The 22,500-nt window shown below is 37.7% G+C and overlaps 1 protein-coding gene and 1 pseudogene across 1 annotated transcript; both read right to left on the bottom strand.

The window, feature by feature from the left end:
* Positions 1-341: 341 nt before the first annotated feature.
* Positions 342-440, bottom strand: LOC132272085 (small nucleolar RNA R71; annotated as a pseudogene).
* An 11,292-nt stretch (positions 441-11,732) lies between these two features.
* On the bottom strand, positions 11,733-12,542 carry LOC132270537 (uncharacterized). The gene is made up of 2 exons (XM_059771712.1): positions 12,271-12,542; positions 11,733-12,180 (listed from the first exon to the last, which is right to left on the bottom strand). The coding sequence occupies exons 1-2, from the start codon at positions 12,540-12,542 to the stop codon at positions 11,733-11,735; spliced, it is 720 nt and encodes a 239-aa protein (XP_059627695.1).
* Between the last annotated feature and the right edge of the window lie 9,958 nt (positions 12,543-22,500).

The raw sequence follows: 22,500 nt of genomic DNA on the forward strand, positions 1-22,500 counted from the left end.
CCTAATGAGTATAATGCACCTACATGCATCCAATTGCCTCCATTTAGAGCACATCATTATGAAATTAAGCCACAAACCATTCAAATGCTTCCTAACTATCATGGACTTCCAAGTGAAGAACCTTACAAGCATTTGGATGAGTTTCTTGAAGTATGTTCCACCATAAAATATACGGACATGCCGGAAGAGGTTTTAAGACTCAAACTTTTTCCATTCACCTTAAAAGATAAGGCAAAGTATTGGTTTAACAATCTTAGGCCTTTTTTAATCACTTCTTGGGCAGAAATGCAACAAGAGTTCTTGAAGAAGTACTATCCAGTTTCTAAGACCAATGCCATGAGAACCTCAATTCGAGAATTTTCACATGGGGATGGAGAAACGTTTCATGAGGCATGGGAACGCTTCAATGAATTGCTTAGGAAGTGTCCACATCATGACATGCCTAAATGGTAATTAGTTTAATACTTCTTTGAGAGCTTATCGGACAACTATAAGGGCATAGCTGATGCTTCCCTAGGTGGCTTATACATTGATAGGCATGAGGATGACATGAGGCGTCTCTATGAAAGCATGAGTGAAAATTTTTGCATAGAACACTATCATCCAAGAATGGTAGAAATTCACAAGGTAGGAAGAGTGTTGGCTTACATCAAGTCGACCATTCAAATGAAATAGCGACCGAAATGAAGTCTTTATCTCAAAGGTTTGATCAATTTTTGATTAACTAAAACTCGGCGAACCAAGTATCTTCCTTCCCTAACCATTTTCATCGTGCATCAAATGAAATATGTATAACTTGTTCTAGTATTCTTCATTATACTTCTCATTGTCCTCACGGACAAGTGCAAAGTGAACCTAATGAACAAGTCAATGTGGCTTTTGTGAACCAAGGGAACAATCCTTATGGTACTCATTATAATCCAAGTTGGAGTAATCATCCGAATTTCTCTTCGAAAAACCAAGGGGAGGGCTAAAACCCTTCCCAAGGCAGTTTTCAAGGGAAGTACACTCCACCTCCACTTCAAAACCAAGGATCCCAAGGTTATAGACCTTATCAATCACAAGAGAATCAATTTGCTAATTCTCATTTTCCCAACCAATTTTATTCCCAAGGTAATACTAGAAGTCCCGCCTTTGAAAAGAAAGTTTTGAATGCTTTGGGCACTTTAGAGGCTAACATTCAATTGCTTCATTCTCACTTTTAATCTATTGCGAAGCTAGAAACCCAAGTAGGGCAAATAGCAAGCACTCTCAATGCAAAAGAGAAGGAAAAGATGCCTATCAATGCCCCACCTAAGCAACAATGTGTTGTGGAAACCCATTCCTCATCGGAAGGCCACACCATTGAACATGTTAATGCGGTGACTACCTTGCGGAGTGGTAGGATTATGGACAACCAAGTTGGAATGTCCAATGAAGAGAGTGAACCGGTGCAACCTCAAGTTGTCACTCGTCCTGTTTCACATCCCATTCCTCCTTCATTGCATATACATGACCTTGTAAATGAGAAAGTCTTGAAAGATATGTTTGAAAAAGAAGTTTTAAAAAATGATGTTGAAAAGGTTTTATTGAAAAATGATTTGAAAACTTCTTGTGTTGAAGAGAGTTCAAAAGAGAATTTTGAAAAAGTGTTTGAACCAAAGGTTCCAATTCCGGATGCCTTAAAAGGATCCATTTCAAAAGACAAGCAAAGGCAAAAACCAATGAAATCATGGAAATGTTTAGGCAAGTGAAAGTTAATCTTCCACTATTGGATACAATCAAGCAAATTCCGGCTTATGCCAAATTCTTGAAAGACTTGTGCACCCAAAAGCGAAAAAACAAGAGCCAAGCACCAAGAAAAGTGGTTTTGACCGAGCAAGTAAGCTCAATTTTGCAACATGAGACTCTTCCAAAGTTTAAGGACCCCGGTTCACCCACTACATCATGCATTATTGGTGATCATATCATTAATCGGGCGCTTCTTGACTTAGGAGCAAGTGTTAACCTTCTTTCATACTCGGTTTATGTCAAATTGGGCTTAGGTGAATTGAAACCGACGTCGATAGTTTTGCAACTTGCCGATCAATCCATTAAGAAGCCTAGGGGTATAATTGAAGATGTTTTGATAAAGATTGACAAATTCTTCTTCCTGGTTGATTTCGTTGTCATAGACACGGAACCGGTTCCCAATCCTAAGAGCCAAATTCCCGTTATCCTTGGCCGTCCTTTCTTGGCAACCACTAATGCCAACATCAATTGTAGGATGGGGATAATGAAGATCTCATTTGGCCACATGAAGGTAAAGTTGAATATCTTTCATCCCACACCCAATTCATTTGGCAAATATGAAGGAGAAGTTAATGTTATAGATGAATGTCATGATCTTCAATGCCAAGGAAATGAGTTTTTGTGTAAAACCAAAACTTCCAAAGGATTATCTTCAAACTTGCATTCTAAAAGTCTTGTTTCAAACTCTTGCTTTGAAAGGGCATGGAAGCCTAAAGGTTGTAATTGCATAGACAAGGGACTAAAGATTTCTTTTGAGCTTAATCCAACAAGTTCTTCAAAGAACCATTTGTTGGGTGGAATTCAAAGCATCTATCACCCCAATAAGGAGGGGATGCATTATAAAATCTTTGATCCGGGCTAAAAGAGCCCAATGTCTTGCTAGAGACGTTAAAGACTAGCAAAAGCATTCGTAGGGTGTCAAAACCCTATTCCTCCCCCATTTCTATCTTTCATTTCATTTCTTGCGAAGTCTAGATACTTGTTTTTGGTTTATATGTATTTCAAGGAACTTTGGTGAGGATTGCATAAGCTTTCATGTCATTATTGAGCATTCTGCATAGTTCGATCGATCTCAAACTTGAGTTCGATTGATCGAACTCCATTCTGCATCCAACACTTAGAAAATTTTTTGACCTGCAGAAACCTGCATCCAAATCACCTCTCTGTCCCATCGTTCAAACCAACTCCAAGATCGATCAAGAGACCTTCGATTGATCCAACTTCCAAGTTCGATCGATCTCATGTTCCAACACTTAGCCAATCTTCTGAGCCAAAAACCTGTATATTTTTGCTCTCTGTCTGATCGATCGAACTCTTGTTTCGATTGATCTCAATCTTCATTTCATTATTTTGACTTTTTAAATTTTCAAAAATCCAAAAATATTTTCACTTTTATTTTATTTTTCAAAAAGTTTTTAAAAATTCAAAAATATTATATTTTAATTAATTTTTAATTATTAGTGTTTATTCAATTTAATTAAAAAAAAAAAAACTTTGAAGAGAGTTCATCAAAGTTTGATCGATCACAGTTGAGTTCGATCGATCGAACTCTATCGGGAATGTTTTTACAATAGAACTGAGGGTTTGCAAGATCGATTACAAAGATCGATCTAACTCACCCTTATCTTTAAAACCTTAACCTCTCTTCGTCGCCATTACTGTCCAACCACTTCACCATCTCCGGCGAAGCTTTCCGACGAGTTTCCAAGCTCACATCTCTCTCTCATCTCGGTTTCCATCTTCCCCTCTTCGCATCTACTTCTCTCACTCGTTTGAGGTAAGATCCGAGAATGTCCCTCATGATTTAAGCTTCAGTCTTGTGCATACATGCTTTATATGTTGAATACATGCTATATACATGACAAAATCCTCCATTGTTGAAGCTTGAAGCATTTGTATATATATGTGTATACATGTGTATATATTTTTGATGATTTGATTCGATTTGGGAGCATGGGCCATGATTGGGTGATGGGATTGGATAATTTGTTGTGTTGATGGGCCCACGAACACGTTCGTGTGGGCCCCATGCCTTCAAGGTCACAGATCTATGACCTTTAAGTTTTCAACGTCACACAGTTCGATTGATCGAACTAGTATCTCTGATTAATCTTTAGAAATCGATCGAACTCATGTCTCAGATCGATCGAAGTAGTGAGATCGATTTCACTTACTTTCGATCGATCCAACTTTTGTGATCGATCTCACTTCTTTTTATGATCGATCGAACTTCACAGATCTCACACACACATTTCATTCATCATATCTTATGTTCATGCTATCTCATATATGCCCAATGCCTGTGATATTCCACATTGGATGCATTTCATACTTACATTGTTTAGCATGTTTCATATTATACCACTTGCATAGATTCATATCATATTTATTTTATCTATCTTATTTGACATATATGATTCTATTTCGTGCTTTTAAATTTCTTATTCTGGCACTAACTCCTATTACAAGTTTTTCTTTTTCTTTTTTGCAGACCATGGTAAAGAGGAAGACCTTTGCCAATAGGCAACACGGGCCGACCCGACATACTAGGCCACGGACAGAGGAGCCCGCAGAGCCCTCTTATGCACAGCGGGAGGCAGCACAGGTTACCCCACCTCAGTCACCATCTCATGAGCCTGAGGATGACCACATACCGTCTACTTCTGTGGCTCATCCTACTTTCACTCCATCACCATCTCCACCATAGACTAGAGCTGAGCATTCACATATACCACCTCAGCCAGCTCAGCCTACTCAGCCAGCTCATCTACGGCGTGATAGGCTCATGCCTTGATATGCGCACATGACACTCGACCATAAGTTAGAGTTTGACATGGCCTTTTTCTCTCGATCGATGCTAACCAGATCCGCCTACCAGGATATTATTCAGAAGGGCTTAGCCGCTATTCTTGCCCCCGATATAAAGCCGGTCTACCCACGACTGGTTCGGTTGTTCTACCAGAACCTCTGACCATCGCCGCGTACCATAGCCGAGATGGTCACTTCTATCGATGGCCACCCGATCACCATTACAGTGGACACTTTAGCCCGCTCTTGCCGCTGTCCACACAGATGTCCCCCAAAGCTTCAGGACACATATCCGAGGCTATTCAGGCCTTTATATGCCAACATGGCAGTTTTCCTCACAGGTCACCATGCAAGTGGTGAGACTTTTGCCACCCGGACATTCCTTCCTGACGACATATGGTTCACTGATTCCATTCTCTATCGGAATATCTACATGGCGGGGCACAAGATTTAGAGAAGGGGCGATTATTTGACAGCACTTTACTCTTTCTACATCGGGCACTTGGTGTCCATTCCCGCGCTTATCTGGAGCGTGATGAGGAAGCTGTATGACGAGTACATCAGCAAGGAGACGCCCGGACGGGCTAAGTCTCTTCCTTTCAGCCATCTCATCACCCAAATTCTCATTAACTAGCGCAACCCCATCCATCCTCAGGAGCACCCCGAGAGAGGTTCCTGCCACTACCTCAAGAAGGACTAGAATAAGACCTATTGCTCCCTAATTACCAGGTTGCAGGACCACGCGGTACTGGCTGCAACGGAGTTGGAGCTGGAGGAGGCACAGGCCCAGGCCCAGGCAGAGGTAGTAGTAGCACATCCCGCAGCGGACGATGCACCAGTCGATCCAGCTGCCGAGCACTTAGATATAGACTTAGAGCACCCTGCAGACGATGCAGAGCAGGACTCTCCAGCCAGGTTGCCCATTCATGAGTAGGAGCAGACTCAGGAGCTTTCTTCTGATTCATCTATGCCTGAGACTCCAGATATGACCCCCGGCTTTGAAGTACGTCTGCATATGCTTGAGGATGCTATTGTTTCCATCTGAGCTGACCTCACAGCCCACAAAGCTAATTTTGCTGCCTTCCGCACGGATGTCGCGACCATGTTCAGAGATTTATCCAAAGACATCCGCGGAGCCAGGCCTACCCGTCCTACCTCATCCTCTTGAACTCCTAGTCTTTTCTATCTTATAATCCCTTTCTCCTTTAGATACTTTACTATTGTCACTGTATATTATTATTTTTATAGCCGGTCTGTCGGCTTTGATATTTTTATTGTACCTGCACTTTCTCTATTTTATATATCTATTTTTGCTATAGATGTCATATGATTGGATTCTCATATCTGTATGTTTGACTCCATCAGGTGCATCACAGTGACTTCAGTGAGAGAGTGCTACCTAATTTCCCGGACCACCCTTATATCTCTCTCATTTCTTTATCTGTTTATCCCATTTACACTTGCATGTCCACTGTGCACTGATTATCCCATTTTGTTATCTGATAAGTTTATCCAAGTGCCAATTTACAGGACCACAGTTCATTCCAAGTTTGGGGGGGCAATACCACCCACTTCGGATACTTCAGTCCCGATCATTCTTGCTTAGTTGCACTGGTATACTCTTTCCTTTGTTCTCTTTGCACATTGAAGACAATGTGCAATTTAAGTTTGGGGGAACTGGTGCTTTACAGTGATAATTTTAAATTCAAATTTTGAGCATGACTTGTGTATTTGAGGGATATTTCTATGATTGGTCCATATCTAGCTATGATTTTGATCTTTTGAGGACTATATTACTTAAAATTTAAAAATTGCTTGACTTGAGAGTCCAATACTCCTTGTATGCCTTATGAATGCCATTTAGGAGTAAATTTTTCAAAAAATTGATATCATGATTGCACTTGTGATCCATATCATCTTGATTTTGTGATTATTTTGAGATTCACTCTAGTTTTCTACACTAGCACCGGCGCACACTAGTATTCATTTGTGGGGTACATGCTTTGTTAATTATTGAATTGGTTATATCCTAATTGAGCTAGTAGTGCATTGAAAACTTTCATTCTTAATAAAGGTGGATAACAACCCCTTTTCACTAAGTAGCCGGGATTCTAGCCTCATCAAGCACTGAACTACTCGTGCCAAAAGGTGGAGAGCCCAAACTTTAGGTTAATAATGCTTTCAAAAAAAAAAAAAAAAGCAAAAGCAATAAAAAAGTGAGGACTTCTCCCAAAAGGTGAGAAGTGGGAAATGATTAGATGGTTGTTGTCTTGATTTGTAACCTAGTTGATTTGAGCTTGTAAGTCCGTAGGGGTATTTGAATGCCTAATGCCCTAAAGCCGTCTGGTTTGGGAGTCTTTGACCTAACGCTCGACCTCATGAATCGCTAGAAAGCTTAATAGATCAACACATTTCACTATACTTCCATCTTTGATCCTCAATAAAAATAATAATAATAATAATAATTGAGTGAAAAGAATAAGCGCACCTAGATGAATAAAGCTTTAATAAAAGGTCCACTTTTTCATCTTGATGATTGGTACTAGATTTGTGTGTGAGGGTAAGGATGTGATTAATTCTTTAGTTGGCTAAGATAACAACACATTTGATGCCGGTTCACTCAAAAGGATTCTAGAGTTGTTTTGATTTGCATGATCATTTTCTTGATGTGTGAAGGACCAAACTTACTTGCTTGATGTTGAGATTTTGGAAGATTGCTTAGAAAGGATTGACAAATTGCATACTTGAGGTAGTTTTCTCCCAATGCTTGTTTGCAATATTGGTGCCTCTTTTGAAATAATGACCTTAATGTTTATGGGTACCATTTCTGGAAACCCTCATGAGACTTCACTCATCCACTAGGGGTAACCTAGGGTTTAAAAGGCTTGTTGCACGTGCTAAGTGCAATCGTGTTCCCTACGAAAGTGGCATTATCCATTTATTGTTTTCTGGTTCATACTTGTATAGTTGTTTATTTCATTCCTTTACTTTTTAGTTCATTGCTAGGGACTAGCAATATTTAAGTTTGGGGGTGTGATAAGCACTGAAAAGTGCGTATTTAAATCCCTTAAGCTTAGGCATTTTAGTACCTTTATCTATCTTACTTTACCATTTTAGATTGATTTCGTATTATTTCCTTTTTCAGACACTTATCCGGAAAATAAGATAACTCAGCCAAATAAGAGCTTAATTGAAGCAATTCTGGGATTAAATAAAGAAATGAGCAAAGTGGAAAAAGAAGGAAGCAAATGAAGCCAAAGGTGACAAGCAGCAAAGTTTGACCGATCTAAGTTCAAGGTTCAATCGATTAAATAATGATCGATCTCAGCACTTCAAGATAGATCCAAGCCTTGACCAAAAAGCATAAATATCCCAAAAGTTCGATCGATCCAACACCATCATTCGATCGATCCAACACTTTTGTCCTTATTCAAATGATTGATCCTATCCACAGTTGTACCATACACTAACCACTTTTGTCCTTTTCCCATAAATATCTCCCATAAATATCTCAGATTTGTCTTTTTCCAAAAAGCTCATCCAGTTGGATCGATCCAGCCTAAGTTCGATTGATCTCACTTACTTTCGATCGATCCAAGTTCAAGGTTCGATCCATCTAACTTCCTCCAGTGTGAAAAAGTTAAAATTTCATCTCATTGAAAGTTGTCCTTTATCCAATCATTAGGGAATATTGTGTGCACGACCCCAGCTCATTTTGGGTGCCATTTTGACCTACCTATATTAGGATAAGGATTAATTTTTACAAAGGGAGCCAACATTATTTTGATATCATCTCTTGGAGAGCAAGCTTAGAGGAGGAGGAGGCTAGAGACACCATTGGAGTTCTTCATCAACAAGGAGCAGATTTCAACCATGGAATTAGCCCTTGAGGGTTGGAGCATCATCACTATGAGTGGCTAGACATCCTCTTGGGGCTAGAGTTAGCCCCAAGCATGCTTTCTATATCTTAAATTTGTGCATTATTGAGGGATTAATGTTGTAATTGATGTTTTGACACTTTGATATATATAGATCTTGTTTATTCAATGATTTATGTGGTTTAATGCTTCCAATTGATCTTTTCATTCTATCCATACATCTATGTATGCTAGAATAGATGTTCATGTGCTTGTCTCTAGATTTTATGTTATTGATGCATGTCTATGTGTATTGATGCTATAGATTTAGAGATTGTCAAAACATAGTGCTTAAAACAATGCTCTTGTGATTCTCTTGATGGTTCATGCTTATCTCTTGATGGATTGTGCCTTTCCCTTTGTTTATTTTAATGCTAGTAGTGCAGATGTAGTGTAGTTGTAGTGTAGTGTTAAATGGGAGGACAATCTATGCTTGTTGTTTGATGATCCAAGCTTTTGAATGCAAGTAGCATATGTCTCTATCCTTGTGTTGTATTTGGATCGTGAGCTTAATGAAAGGATTAATGACTTGTTTTGATTTATTGTGCCTTTCACATGTTGTTTAGACAATATATGCTTCATTGCTTAGATATATTGTGCCTTTCACATGATGTTTAGACAATACATGCTTTACTAGTCATCCTTGTTTATTGAATCAACCAAACACACACACACCAATATTGCAACACACCATTTGCCCTCATTAATCACTTGTCAATGATATAGAAATGCATTGCTTGGTGGTGATCTCTAAACCCCAAGATCTCTCTCTCTTACTTATTCTTAATTGCATTCTTTTGCTATTACTTGGTTTAATTTAGTTGCTCTTTAATCAACCAACCAACCAATTATTTGATCACTCGACCTACTAGCCCTAATTGTGATTCCACGACATTGCTCGATCCTCATAATCCCTTGGGATGATCCCTACTCACTTTGGCTTCGTTAGTAGTAGTGTTAGTAGTGGTTTTTATAAATTTAAACTTGATCCAAAAGGCTTTTCTTGAACCGCACATTCACTACATCAATTTGGCGTGTAAGGAACGGCTTTAACTCGTCAATAATTCCTAAAATAATTGAAATATTACATGGTAAGTTCCATAGAACTCGCCATGTGTCGAAAGCCAATTGGTTAAATTTGTCTTGAACAATTACATGATGGTAGAAGGAGGGGATATTTTGTATAACGCAAGGGGATAAAAAAAAGTTTCAGAAGTATTTTCAATATGGCTGGACTTAACTTGGAATTACTAACATTCTAATGCATATATAAGCAAGAAGAGTAATTTCCAGTATGAATAAAACCTAGACCATGTAATGTAGCCTCTTCTCAATGAAATGCTCCATACTTAGGAAATCAGCTGATCTTGGAAATTTAGCTAAGTCTGCTTTATAACTTTAGCCAATGTACTTTTCCAAGTACTTAGCTTTTCCTTCTTAGAATGGCCGAAGTATGGCCATTACACTTCATTTCCAATTTTCTGGTTTACTTAGAAAGGAAGATACCAGCCATTCTACATGGCCGGTTGAATGATTATAGATTTCCAATTTTCATAGATGGAAGGGTGATACTCTTTCAAGTATACCCCTTTCACAAGATGCTTGTGGGATCCTCCATCAATCAAAATGTAATGTGGCGCCAAAAGCTGAACCCTCTTGTCCACATTGGTACTAGGCTCCTGCAAGAATTGGATAATTGGTATTCTCCAATCTTCCAAGTCTAATCCATCCATATCAACATTGAAAATCTCCAATATCTTCTTTGCAGGTTTAATTATTTCTGGATTGTCAGCTTGGAAATGACGTGCTATCTCATGCCGTGACTCTATAGAAGGGAGAATCCTTCTTTTTATTGTAATCATGGTCTCTTCTACACCCAGTGGGACTTTCACTCAAGAGGCTAGTTGTGCTAGATCATCAGCCTCAGTATTCAAATGTCTTGGCCAATATTTTAGTTAGAAATCATCAAACTGGCAAAGTAATTCCAAGGCCAAAGAATAGAAAGGCCTAAAATGCCAGTTGTAAGTAAATTCACTTAGAAGGCTCCCAAAACAAATCTTCTTGCTACTGCTGGAACTGTTAGAGATTTCCATGTCTGCTTTATCTTTTCTAAGAAGAACGTTTACCAACAAAGAGTCCTCAACTTCTGAGTCAAGATCTAGCAAGTCATCAGGATATCTAACTCTTCCTTTAGCTGGAAGTTCTGACAAGTCTGATGGTTTGGCTATCTTCTTTGGAGAATTGATCCAACCATGGTCTTTTTCCCATAATCTCTTTTTATCTGCCCTTTTTCTTTGTTGCCTTCATTTTTGTGTACGAGTCATATAGGAATCATCATGAATAAGGAACTTGGGATGATCAAGCCTTCTCCACCCGTCATCTTGCAAGGTAGGAGGTCTAACCATTCTTGGTCGAAAATACTCACTTTCCCTTCTAACCCATAACTCCGAGGCCATTTTTGGCCTGGAATGCCTATCACCTTTGGAACCTCTATCTTGCCATCTACTCCTTTCAAACTTTCTGCTAGGAGGATGAGAACCTGGCTGATAGGAAATTTTATTCCTTTCTAAACTCTTTGGAAGCATTTCAGATTTCCTCTCTGCTGCCTTTCTTCCTCAATGAACCTGGCTTTCCTTCTCTGGAATGGTTACAGTAACTATGTTTTCCACCTTTTGGAAAGTTAGTCGTTCATGGACTTTCCTTTTCTGACCTCGGTCACTATTGGAGGGCTTTTCATTCTGCTTCTCTTTACGGCAACCTTCATTCTGAACTTTACACTTGGGGCAACAACCTTATTGGATTAAAGCAATCTGGGCCTCTCAGAGTTGCCTCTCCAACTTAGCTACTATCTTCTCCATAGATGTTGCCACCTTTGGAATTTCCAACTTTCCACTGGTCGCTGGATTTACCAAGTCCACCTCATTTTTTGAATGCTCTGGAACCATGGAAGCAACATTTGTTGCAACAACCTTAGGGAAAGGATTTCCATCAACACCCATGACTTCTAATTTTTCTGGAAACTTCAAATGGCCATCTTCGATTGCCTTTTGCACAATGTTACGAAAGATGACACAATTATTAGTGGAACTTGCAATACTCCTTCTCGGCCATTTTTTAAGCCGATGCCATCTTATAGCCCGCTCTGAAAATCAGTTGCTTATCAGCCATGAGCAAATCAAAGATTTGCTAGGCTTTAGAAATGTCAAAAGAGTAGCTTCTGGAAGAGTCTGTCCCCTTTCACTTGGAACTAGAGGCGGCCTGCAAGTTGGCCGTGGCTGATTTTGGTTTTGTCAAGGCCTCACAAGTATATGCCTTCTTTGTGTTGAGCTCAGCTACATTTACTTCAAACTCCCCTTCAGTTTCAGTGGTATACACTTCATAGTTAGGATCACGATAGTAGGTGCCCTTAGAAAAGTTCTTCCTATCTTGCTCCTCATGAAGGAGCTCTTCATACTTAGCCACTTTGCCGGCCAAATCGAACAAGTCATGGAACTGTACACCTTCAAACTTCTTACGAAGTTTAAATTCTAGGCCGTTCACAGCCATCTTCACATATTCTTCCAGCAGCAAACACAAATTACATTTGAACTTGGCCCGCCTGAATTTGGAAAGGAAGCTCATCACAGACTCTCCAGGTAGTTGATGAAGTCTGGAAATGCCTACCATGGATACTTCAAGCTCAGCTCTGTAGAACTGAGTATGGAATAAATCCTTAAATTACTGCCAACTTTGAATAGAGTTGGCTGGCAAGTTAGAGTACCACCTGAAAGCATACCCAGTCAGTGCATTTGGAAACAAGTGTTCCTTCAGCCATGGATTGGCTGCTGCTTTTCCATAATTAATAGTGAACCGACTGATGTGTTCCAAGGTAGACTGTTCACCCTCTCCATTGAACTTTGCAAACTTTGGAATTTTAAAATTCCTAGGAAATTCAAGTTCATCAATGAACTCTGGATAGGGCTTTCTGTAAGTTGGCCTTCTACCCCTTTGAGTTTGGCCAAATTCCTGCTGAAGGAATTCTGCAAATTGGCCTCTGTCAAGTGCCATAGGTTATGGAGGGTTGTTGTTTGGCCATCCTTGAGGTTGATTGGCCACTTGATGCCCCCCACCCGCCATAAGCAAGAGGTTGGCATCTGCATAGTTGTTCCTACTACGGTTCCTTCCTCCTTGGTCAAGAAGTGGCTCCCTTGGAAAAGGTTGCCCCCCAACTGCCATTGGAATGACTATAGGTGGTGGCCTTACTTGAACAGGTGCGGCTGGCTGAATGTTCACAGGTGGAACATTCTGTTGTGCTTGAGGGTTGTGGTATGGCCATGGTTGGCCAGGCTGATCATGCCAAGTCTGCTGTGGAAATACCACAGGTGGAGGATTCTGAACTTGCTGAATGGTTGGCATAGGCACAGCTTGTGGAATAGTCATCTGTGCCACTGGAGTAATCATAGGTGCAGCTGGAACGTGAGTCTGTGCCATTGGAAGGGACTCCACCTGTTGCTGAGTTGGAGGGAACGGCCCTGCATGTTGCTGAGAGGAACTCCCTTCAACAAACGTGGCTGGCCCACTAGCTTGAAAGGCCGACTATTGGGACCCTTCAGAGTTGTTTGGCAGAGGGGCCAAACCTTGGTTTAAGCTTCCAAGGGTTCGTTCCAACATAGACTCGAACCTTTGAGAGATTCGGTCTACCAATTCTTCAAACTTTCGGTCTTGAGACAGAACAACTTTAGATTGGTCTTAAGCAACTCTGGCTAAGTCTTGAGCAACTTTAGCTTGGTCTTGTGTAAACCTATCTTACTGCATTGCCATCATGCGAATGTTGTCCATGATGGGTCCATTTGCCATTGTTTGAGCAAATTTTTCCACCATATCATTTTCATCAGGTGTGAATCGTGAACTTTCCACTAGAAGTTCACTGACTTGCACCTCTTCTAGTTTGGCAGGGTCTTGGACAGACTTGCCTTGCCTTTTTCCAGCGGCGATTGAACAATCCGTTAAGAAGTCCCGCCGGGCATGCCAAGAAATTTTCAGCTCGCAGAAAAGTGCTAGCTCCACTTTCCAGGTGAGTGGAAAGTAGGAGTGGATGTCGGGCGTGACAGGAACTACTGTCGTTCCAAAGTGGATATCCGAACAACTATCCGGTAGGAAATTGTAGGGATTAGGCGATTGAATAAAGGACTGGAATTACCACCTTCAAGGGTTCTTTTTACCTTGAAAAAGGACTTCCGGACTGAACTATGGCTAGTGGTATTGAAAGTGCAGGATTTGAATTAAACATACTGAAATTGCATTACATGAATGTAAAGATATATGAATGTAAGGAATTGAAGTGCTGTTTTGCTGTGTGATTTGAATAGGGTTTGCAAACTAGCTCTAAGTGCTTTATTTATAGGACTTTCATGCATGCAGCAGCTTAAGGTGGCAGCTTCAGCAGCTTCCACGTGGACTGACTTCGGACTGCCACGTATCCCATGATCTTCTAACCTTCTCTAGATATTGCCAAGTGTAAAACCATTTTCTCCCATGATCTACAACTGATAATTAATGGCCTTGGCAGTTATATACATGTTGGTAAGCCTTCTCCCACGTTCTGGAACTGCCCAGATAGAAAGGCAACGGTTTCAAGCGGCAGTTAAGAACTTCCACTTGGAAGGTCCAGATCATGCCACGTATCCCATGTCTTCCTTAGTCTTCTCCCTCATGCGTGGTCTTCTCCTGTATTTCAGACCATAATTCCCCTAATTTAGCCACGTCATCCGTTATCTTCAATGTAGGTATACTTCCATTGAAAAGTTGTGTCTTTCATTATATTATGCGGCTATGAAGTTGAGAACCTATATGTTGCCAGTGGCCGTGTATATAATCTTTCAAACAGATTTGATTAAGTATATGCTTTCCAGGCATTTGATCACTTCACTTGGAAAGTAAGAGTGGACGTCGGGCATGCCAGGAACTGCTGTCGTTCCAAAGTGGATATCCGAACAACTATCTAGTAGGAAATTGCAGGGATCAGGCGATTGAATGAAGGACTGGAATTACCACCTTCAAGGGTTCTTTTTACCCTGAAAAAGGACTTTCAGACTGAACTATGGCTAGTGGAAAAGAAAGCGGTATTAAAAGTGCGGGACTTTAAAGTAAAGTGCAGGAAAGTAGGAATAATAAGTGCAGGACTTGAATTAAATATATTGAAATTGCATTACATGAATGTAAGGAATTGAAGTACTGTTTTGCTGTATGATTTGAACAGGGTTTGCAAACTAGCTCTAAGTACTCTATTTATAGGATTTTTCATGCATGAAGTAACTTAAGGTGTGGCAGCTTCAGCAGCTTCCACGTGGACTGACTTCGGACTGCCACGTGTCCTACGATCTTCCAACCTTCTCTAGATATTGCCAAGTGTAAAACCATTTTCTCCCATGATCTACAACTGATAATTAGTGGCCTTGGCAGTTGTATACATGTTGGTTTACCTTCTCCCACGTTCTGGAACTGCCCAGATGGAAAGGCAGCAGTTTTAGCAGCAGTTGAGAAATTCTACCTGGAAGGTTCAGATCATGCCATGTGTCCCATGTCTTCCTTAGTCTTCTCCTTCATGCCGTAGACTTCTTCCCCTTTCAGATATGATTTCACTAATTTAGACCACGTCATCCATTATCTTCAAACACTCCCTTAGTTAGTGGTAGTTACCATATGAAGTTCCACCACTTTCAACCGACGTGTTCTTGTTTGGCCAAATGTCCCCACAATCCTTGTAATTCCATATATGCATGTATATTTATATATATGTCTAATTCTGTAAACCCACGTCTCCTTTATTTGTTGTTAATTTCTTCCTCTTCTCAGACACGAATTACTTACTTCAAATAGTGGTAGTTACCTTTCATGGTTCCACCACTTTCAACTGATCATGTTCCACGATTTCTTGTAATTCATTCCTTCTTTAAAATCCTTCTCTCCCTCTAATTCCATACACCATGCACATATATGGAAGTTATTCCATGGCCCACATTTCCCTTATCCTTTTGCACCCACGTTTCGTTGATTTTAGTAACCCCCTCAATTAGACTTTCCTTTCTGATTTTGGAATTCATGTGTCGTGGCCCTAAGACTCCAGCAATTTTTCTCTTCATGGGTAAGATATATATAAATATATAACCAAAAATATACGTCTTTGTCCACGATCTTCTGCCAACCACATTCCCTTGGATTTTGGTAACTTCTCTTCTTGAGACTTCCCTTCTAGGTTTGGAGTTCATGGTGCCATGTACTCCTTAATTTCAGTAGCTTCTTCATCGTGGATAGTATCTTGATATAATATATATATGTATGAATATATATATATATATATATCTATATATATACCTATAAATATAAGTCGCTGCCCACGTTCCCTCTTTTTAGCCACGTAATTGACTTAGCCAAATTATCTGCTGAAGCCTCCTATAATTTAGGAGAAAATCCGGCCCAATTACCTTACTTAGTCAACTTTGGTCTTGCCACCTTTGGTAAGGCTTCCTTTTACTTAGGCATATATGATCTTTGGTCCCCCTGAAATCTTTATAACAAACAAATAATTCCTAAAAGAATTGAAATATTTCATGGTAAGTTCCATATAACTCGCTATATCTCGAAAGCCAATTGGTTGAATTTGTCTCGAACAATTGCATGATGGTAGTATTTCATAAAATAATTCCTTCATTCCAAATAGGAATTTGTAGGTCATCACTTTAAAGATGACAAGTCCTAATAGGACTCACCTCTTTCCTTTTAAAATAGAAAACCCCATATGGTAGGATTATACTGGCCCACTTGTTTAATTACTACGTAATATTGCATAATTTCCAATAATAATTCATAAGAGTTGCGATCTAGCGTGGTACATTCCATTGGAACTCGCCACATGTCGTCTTTCCATTGGGCCAAAAATAATGGAATAAACAGAAGAGCTTTTGTTCCTCCTCTCTTGATCAATTCACCACCTAAAGATCTCTGTTTCATTATTAATTATTTCAATTTTCTCTATGTTAAGACTTCCATTATTAATATATCCCTCGCAAGTTGTGCCGAAGCCATCATTGATGCCCTGATTATTATTGGGCACAAATCATTTGTACATAAACGATGTACGTGATTTGCAAGAAATCGAATACATTTGAATATATATAATACATATATTTACAACCCACTTCACAGTAAGAGTGTTACTTGATATATATATATATATTTTTCCTTGTCCCGATCAATCTAAACAAAAGTCAAAATTTCTTAATAAAATAGGACCCATTGCATAGTGACGGGTGCTAGAGACATTATTGTCATCGATATATCAATTTTACAATGGGATCCATCTCGCTCACTCACTACTATCTTCCCAGTTGCACCAAAGTCTTTACAATTGCAATGTCTTGATTAGATGTTAGACGTGACTGCTTTGCAGATTTGAGCAAAATACTTCCATAATTCAATTTCAAATTTCAAATTTCAAAATATATGGTCTTTGATTTGCATTAATTAAAATACCACCCTCCTTTGTCATGTTCTTCATTCTACAACTGCACACTCTATAAGTTAATTACTTGAAAGATTTATTTCATTTCAGCATTGAGTTTAAGTTTTATTTATGATTTCTTAATTTGAAATTTCAATTTGTGGAACAAATAAATACGAAGATGATACAAGTGTGTGATAAGTTCTATCACTTCATTGACTAAGCTGGCAAATGGCTAAATCTACTAGTATAGGCCATGGTGCAAGTTTTGGTTTTATAAAAAATGTCCAAATAATGTCCAATGGTTGAATGACACGTGGAATGATTTTTTTTTTTTTTTTTCTTTTAAAACTATCTGTTGACTATTCTAACAATTGTTCAGTAGAAGGAAAATTAAGAGAATATAAAAGGAGAAAAACTAAAAACATAGAAAATGTTATTTTTCTATATTTATATGCTTGAATGTGAATTGCCAAAAGAAATAAAATTAAATAAATAATATATTTGTTGCAGTCATTGATGGACAGAATAAACTAGCTCATATCATTAGCATTGGTAACAAGCTACCACCCTCTATTATCGAATTAGTGCTACGTGTCTCTCCTCATAAATCTCAACCTATTCAAACTCATAGAATTAGGGATACATGTCTCTCCTTCTCATAAATCTCAATCTAAGAATTTATTTAAAGGGCCTAAAATCTAATTCTTTGATGGACAATGAATATAAATCCTTAGAACCAAAGACATGTGTAATAAAAAAATTACCTAATAAAATAATAATAAAATAGAAACGAATTAAAATTTGAGAGATACTCAATTAGAATCTCTAACTTGGCTCAAATTTATCAAACCAAGAGTCGAACAACTCATGCAACATCAATCTTGAACAACTCTAATTGTCTTTATGTCATCTAAACCATATGGATTTTCTCACCATCGTGACTAAACAAGCCGATTGATTGACACCACCACTAACAAAAGCCATGTACACCACACATTAAGTTTTCTAGATCTCCTTCATCATCGGCCCTAATACCACTTGTTGGGAGGAACCGAAGGGCGGAAACGTAGAAAACTAGTAAAAAATAAATAAAAGAATTACACATAAACACAAGTTATAACATAGTTCAGCCAAACTCTTTTGTGGCAATTCTTCATATTACCCTATGAGACTTACCAGTGTTCACTCTACCCGTACCTTCTTCTTCTACCCACGAACTCCCTTGTCTGTATAATTAGGAATACATGTCTATTCTTCTCATACGTTTTAATTCGATTATTTATAAATCCAAAACCAATTTCTTTATTAGATAAGAATTATGGTTGTTGACAGCCCAAGACTTGTTTAACACGAAATTATCAATAAAATAAAACTCTAAAAATAAAAACTTAATTAGAGCATGAATTTGAGACCCATATAACAATTAACATGAAGCATTTGTTCTTCTGGCTCGAGGATAAAACATCAACTTGGGTTGAGGACCAAAGGATATACTCAACAAAAAGTGAAACTTTCTTCCTGAAAATATCTTCAGCATTTTGTTTCAAAAAAGTAATAAACTTTTTGGAAGGTAAAATTATACCATTAAAAGCTTCTGACATATTTGAACAATGGAAGGTCTAATGATTTTTTGAACTTCAGATTTTATTTTTGAGAGATCAATAAATATTTAGACAAGAATATAAAAAAAAATTACAAGCAAATGCATTCACGAGATAGTTAAAATATCGCCAATTAAAAATAAAATGAGAATAGTAGAGTAAGACGAAGAATAATTGTACTATGGAATAATGTTGTGTCATATATTCAGTCAATCGGGGAACGAAAAAGGAAAAATAAAAAACAAAAAATTCTACCTACAAAACCAGATGAGTGCAACTCAGTCAGTCGATTTTCTGTAGTTCAAAAAGCAATTCTGTTTCATAGCATCAATCTATGATTAACATTGGTGTCCTTATTTTGTATTGATGTGTTCATATTACTTGAATTTCATATTAATTAGATTCAGTTTTTAGTAATTCTTTTTCACAATGAGTCATAAAGATCTGTTTGTGAAAAGGTGTTTCCGTTTATGGAAAATGTTAAATGAGTACAAAATTTGCTGCAAAAGGAACAATGTATTTCTTGTAGATTATTTTTATTTCATTTATGTTAATGTCTACATCATTTTTGACTTAGAAATGTAACATTTGCCCATATTTGTACATATATATATATGCCAATATCCACTAGATGTGTATCAGTCGTGGTTAGTTATATCGGTTAATACGTGATGTATCATCCAGTTCGTAGTCCTTTTTTAATTGTCCGATATTATTATATATCTCCATAAATCAGTCGATTTATATCGATATTCGTCCAAATCCGTTACACCACGATTGTGAACCATGGTATCACTACTTATGAAACACTTTTGGTTTATAAATTATCTTAATTATGAATATGTAAGAAGACTTGTTTTATTGTAGAGAAAGTATATTACATTTATAATTTTCTAAAATTCATTTTTATACAACTTGTTCGGCCCCACGTCAGAACTTTCGTTCCACCCCAGAATTAAAAGTTAAGCTTTTAAAAAAACAGAGGGCTATGTTCTTAAGAGGTTGCTGTTCAATAAAGTTGGCTCTTCTCCCTCTTTTCTTATCTGTTTTTGGATAATTAATTTATCTAAGGGTTAATTTCACTCAAACCCCCCTTAGGTTTGGTTACTTTTCACCCTCAAACATCTTTTGAGTTCTAATTTTCCGTTAAAGGCTCCGTTAAATACATGAGAAAAGACAACTTTACCACATCCATCCTTCCTTAATTCTTCCCTCTAACCAAACATCGCATAAGTTGGGTTTAAAAATGAACGGAAACTATGTTTGTTTTTAAAATGAGCCAAAATGGAGTTAAGTAGTGAATTGCTAAATTTGTCTTTAGAACAAGACTTAAGTGCACAAAACACCCCCACTATATGCAAACAGTGCAAAAAAACCCCTAATAGAACACAATGTGCAAATAAGGACCAATCATACTTTTAATGGTAAAATTACTCAATTAACCTTACTTTATCATTAATTAATTTCTTTTTAAAAAATGTAAAATACAAAATGTCAAAATTACCCTTAACTTACATCCCTTACAGTTCCACCTAATGGCAAACACTCAAAAACAAACGCCCACCGAACACACCCACCTAGTTGCTTTCTGTAAACAAATAATGATCTGATATTCACAATTTTTCTTGCATTAAAGCCACTCCCGTCTTTCTCTATAAACATCTTTGAGTCCCTCGTAATGTTCGTTGTTGAAGGGTTGAAAGGTTTGGTTGAATGTTGAAGGGATCGTCGTTGAGGTTCAATTAGGGGTACTATTTTTGTATATATATATAGGGTTCTTAAATATTTGCTTTTCTACTTTCGATTAGGGTTTTCTTTGTTATTTCTTGATTTTGGATTACTATAACAACTAATACAACTAATACATGTTGCTTTCTTCATTTTTTATTTTTCATTTATTTTTTATTACTAAATGATAGCAACAGAAGTTCACACCTTAATTATACCACTTTATTGGTACCTACAGTTTTTTTTTTTTTTTTTTTTTTTTACTAATTTGATACTACAATTTTTTTGTTTAATTAATCTTTTTTTATTGTAGGTTCGATTAGGGCTTCTTAAGTTTTAGTAAAATGGATTAAGATGACAATGAAATTGATAATAACAGTTAAAAATTCAATTTTTGTGTTTTTGAGTTAAAAATTTAATCCCCATTCTGCACAGTTTAGCATATAATCGTGGTATTTCATGGCCATTTCTTCAAACACCATTTTTTTTTTTACTAATTTGATACCTTTTTAGAACTTGAAGACATAGTAGACATGGTTGGCACTGACTATTATAACAATCAAATGTTCTATATGGACCCAATTGATGGACATCTCTTACAACTTAAAGGTGATGTGGATGTCTTAGATATGTTTGAGACATACAAAATGTTTACTTTAATTCCAGTTTATGTTAAGACTCCTAAAGTTGTGAATAAGATTGAAGCTCTGAATGAGACTGAAGTTGTGGGTGAGATTAAAACTACTAATGAGGTTGAAACTACAAGGGTTAACGATGAGTGCTGAAAAGTGCGCATTTAAACCCCTTAAGCTGGAACGTTCTAGTACCTTATTCTATCTTATTTTCCCGTTTTAGTCTAATTTCATGTTATTTCCCTTTTCAGGCACTTATCCCCAAAATAAGTTAATTTAGCTGAATTAGAGCATAAAAGATACAATCTCAAGCTCAATAGAAGAAAGGAGCAAAGTGGAAGCAAGTTAATGAAAGGAACCCCTATTCGATCGATTGAACAAAGCTCAAATCGATCACACAGTGATCGTTCCAACAATGCCAAGATGGATGGAGCCTTTGGTCCTTATCCTCAGCAAAATACCTTATTCGATCGATCCAACACCTTTGATCTTATCCTCACTTACCACTTTTGTCCTCTTCCCAATAATATCTCAGCCTTATCTTTATTCCAAAAAGGCACTGCCAAGGTTCAATCGATCGAACCAACCATGTGATCGATCGAACTGCCTTAAGTTACGTGAAAAGTTGATTTTAAGCCAAATTAAATGTGTGCTCGTGGTGCAATCATTGGGAGGTCCTAGTGCACGAGATCTAACCATTAGGGTGGACATTTGAGCTACCTATATAAGGATTTTGGCTATTTTTAGTAGAGAATGAGAGGTTAGTTAAGGAGACTTAGCTAAAGATTAGAGAGAGATACACACAAATTAGGGAAGTTCTTCCTCTCATCTAGGGTTTTCACTAAGGAGGAAGAAGATTAATTCTAGCATGAAGATAGCCCTTGAGGGTTGGATGACAACATCAATGAGTGGCTAAACATCTTCTTGGGGCTAAAGTTAGCCCTAAGCATGCCTTCTAGACCTTGATGTTTTGTAATTAATGGGGATTAGTGTTGTAATTCTTGTTTTGACCCTTGATTTATATAAATCTTGTTTCTACCATGATTTGTGTAGTTTAATACTTCCAATTGATCATTTAATTCTAGTCATGTGTCTGTGTATACTAGAATGAATGTTCATGTGTTTATCTCTAGATTTTGTTACATTGATGCATGTCTATGTGTGTTAATATTATGAATCTAGTGATGGTCAAGGCATGGTGTTTAAATGCAATACTCTTATGGTTTATTTGATGGTTCATACTTATTTCTTGATGGATTGTGCCACAACCTTAGTTTCATTAGTTTAATTTTCATGTCACTAGCTTAGTTGTAGTGAAGTTGCTTTACTTTGTTAGATAAGTGGACAATCCATTCCTGTTGTTTGATGTTCCATGCTTATGAATGCAAGTAATATATTTCTCTAATTTGATGATGTGCATTGATTGTGGGCTTATGGAATGATTAATGGCTTAATTTGATATGTTGTGTTATTCACTAGTTTGGCTAAACAATGTATGCTTACTTAGCCATCCATGCTAATGTTTCAATCAATGGCACACACTTTCATTTACAACACAATTT

The sequence above is a fragment of the Cornus florida genome, unplaced genomic scaffold (assembly GCF_030987335.1).
Source record: "Cornus florida cultivar Cherokee Brave unplaced genomic scaffold, ASM3098733v1 CherokeeBrave_3.0.0_Hap2_Chr08, whole genome shotgun sequence".
NCBI lineage: Eukaryota > Viridiplantae > Streptophyta > Magnoliopsida > Cornales > Cornaceae > Cornus > Cornus florida.

What these genes read in the sequence shown, in the direction of transcription:
- LOC132270537 (XM_059771712.1), bottom strand. Translation starts at nt 12,542, where the DNA reads ATGGCACTTGACAGAGGCCAATTTGCAGAATTCCTTCAGCAGGAATTT. An exon ending in TTTCCAAATGCACTGACTGG is followed by an intron (nt 12,181 to 12,270) that starts GTATGCTTTCAG and finishes TCAGTTCTACAG; the next exon opens with AGCTGAGCTTGAAGTATCCA.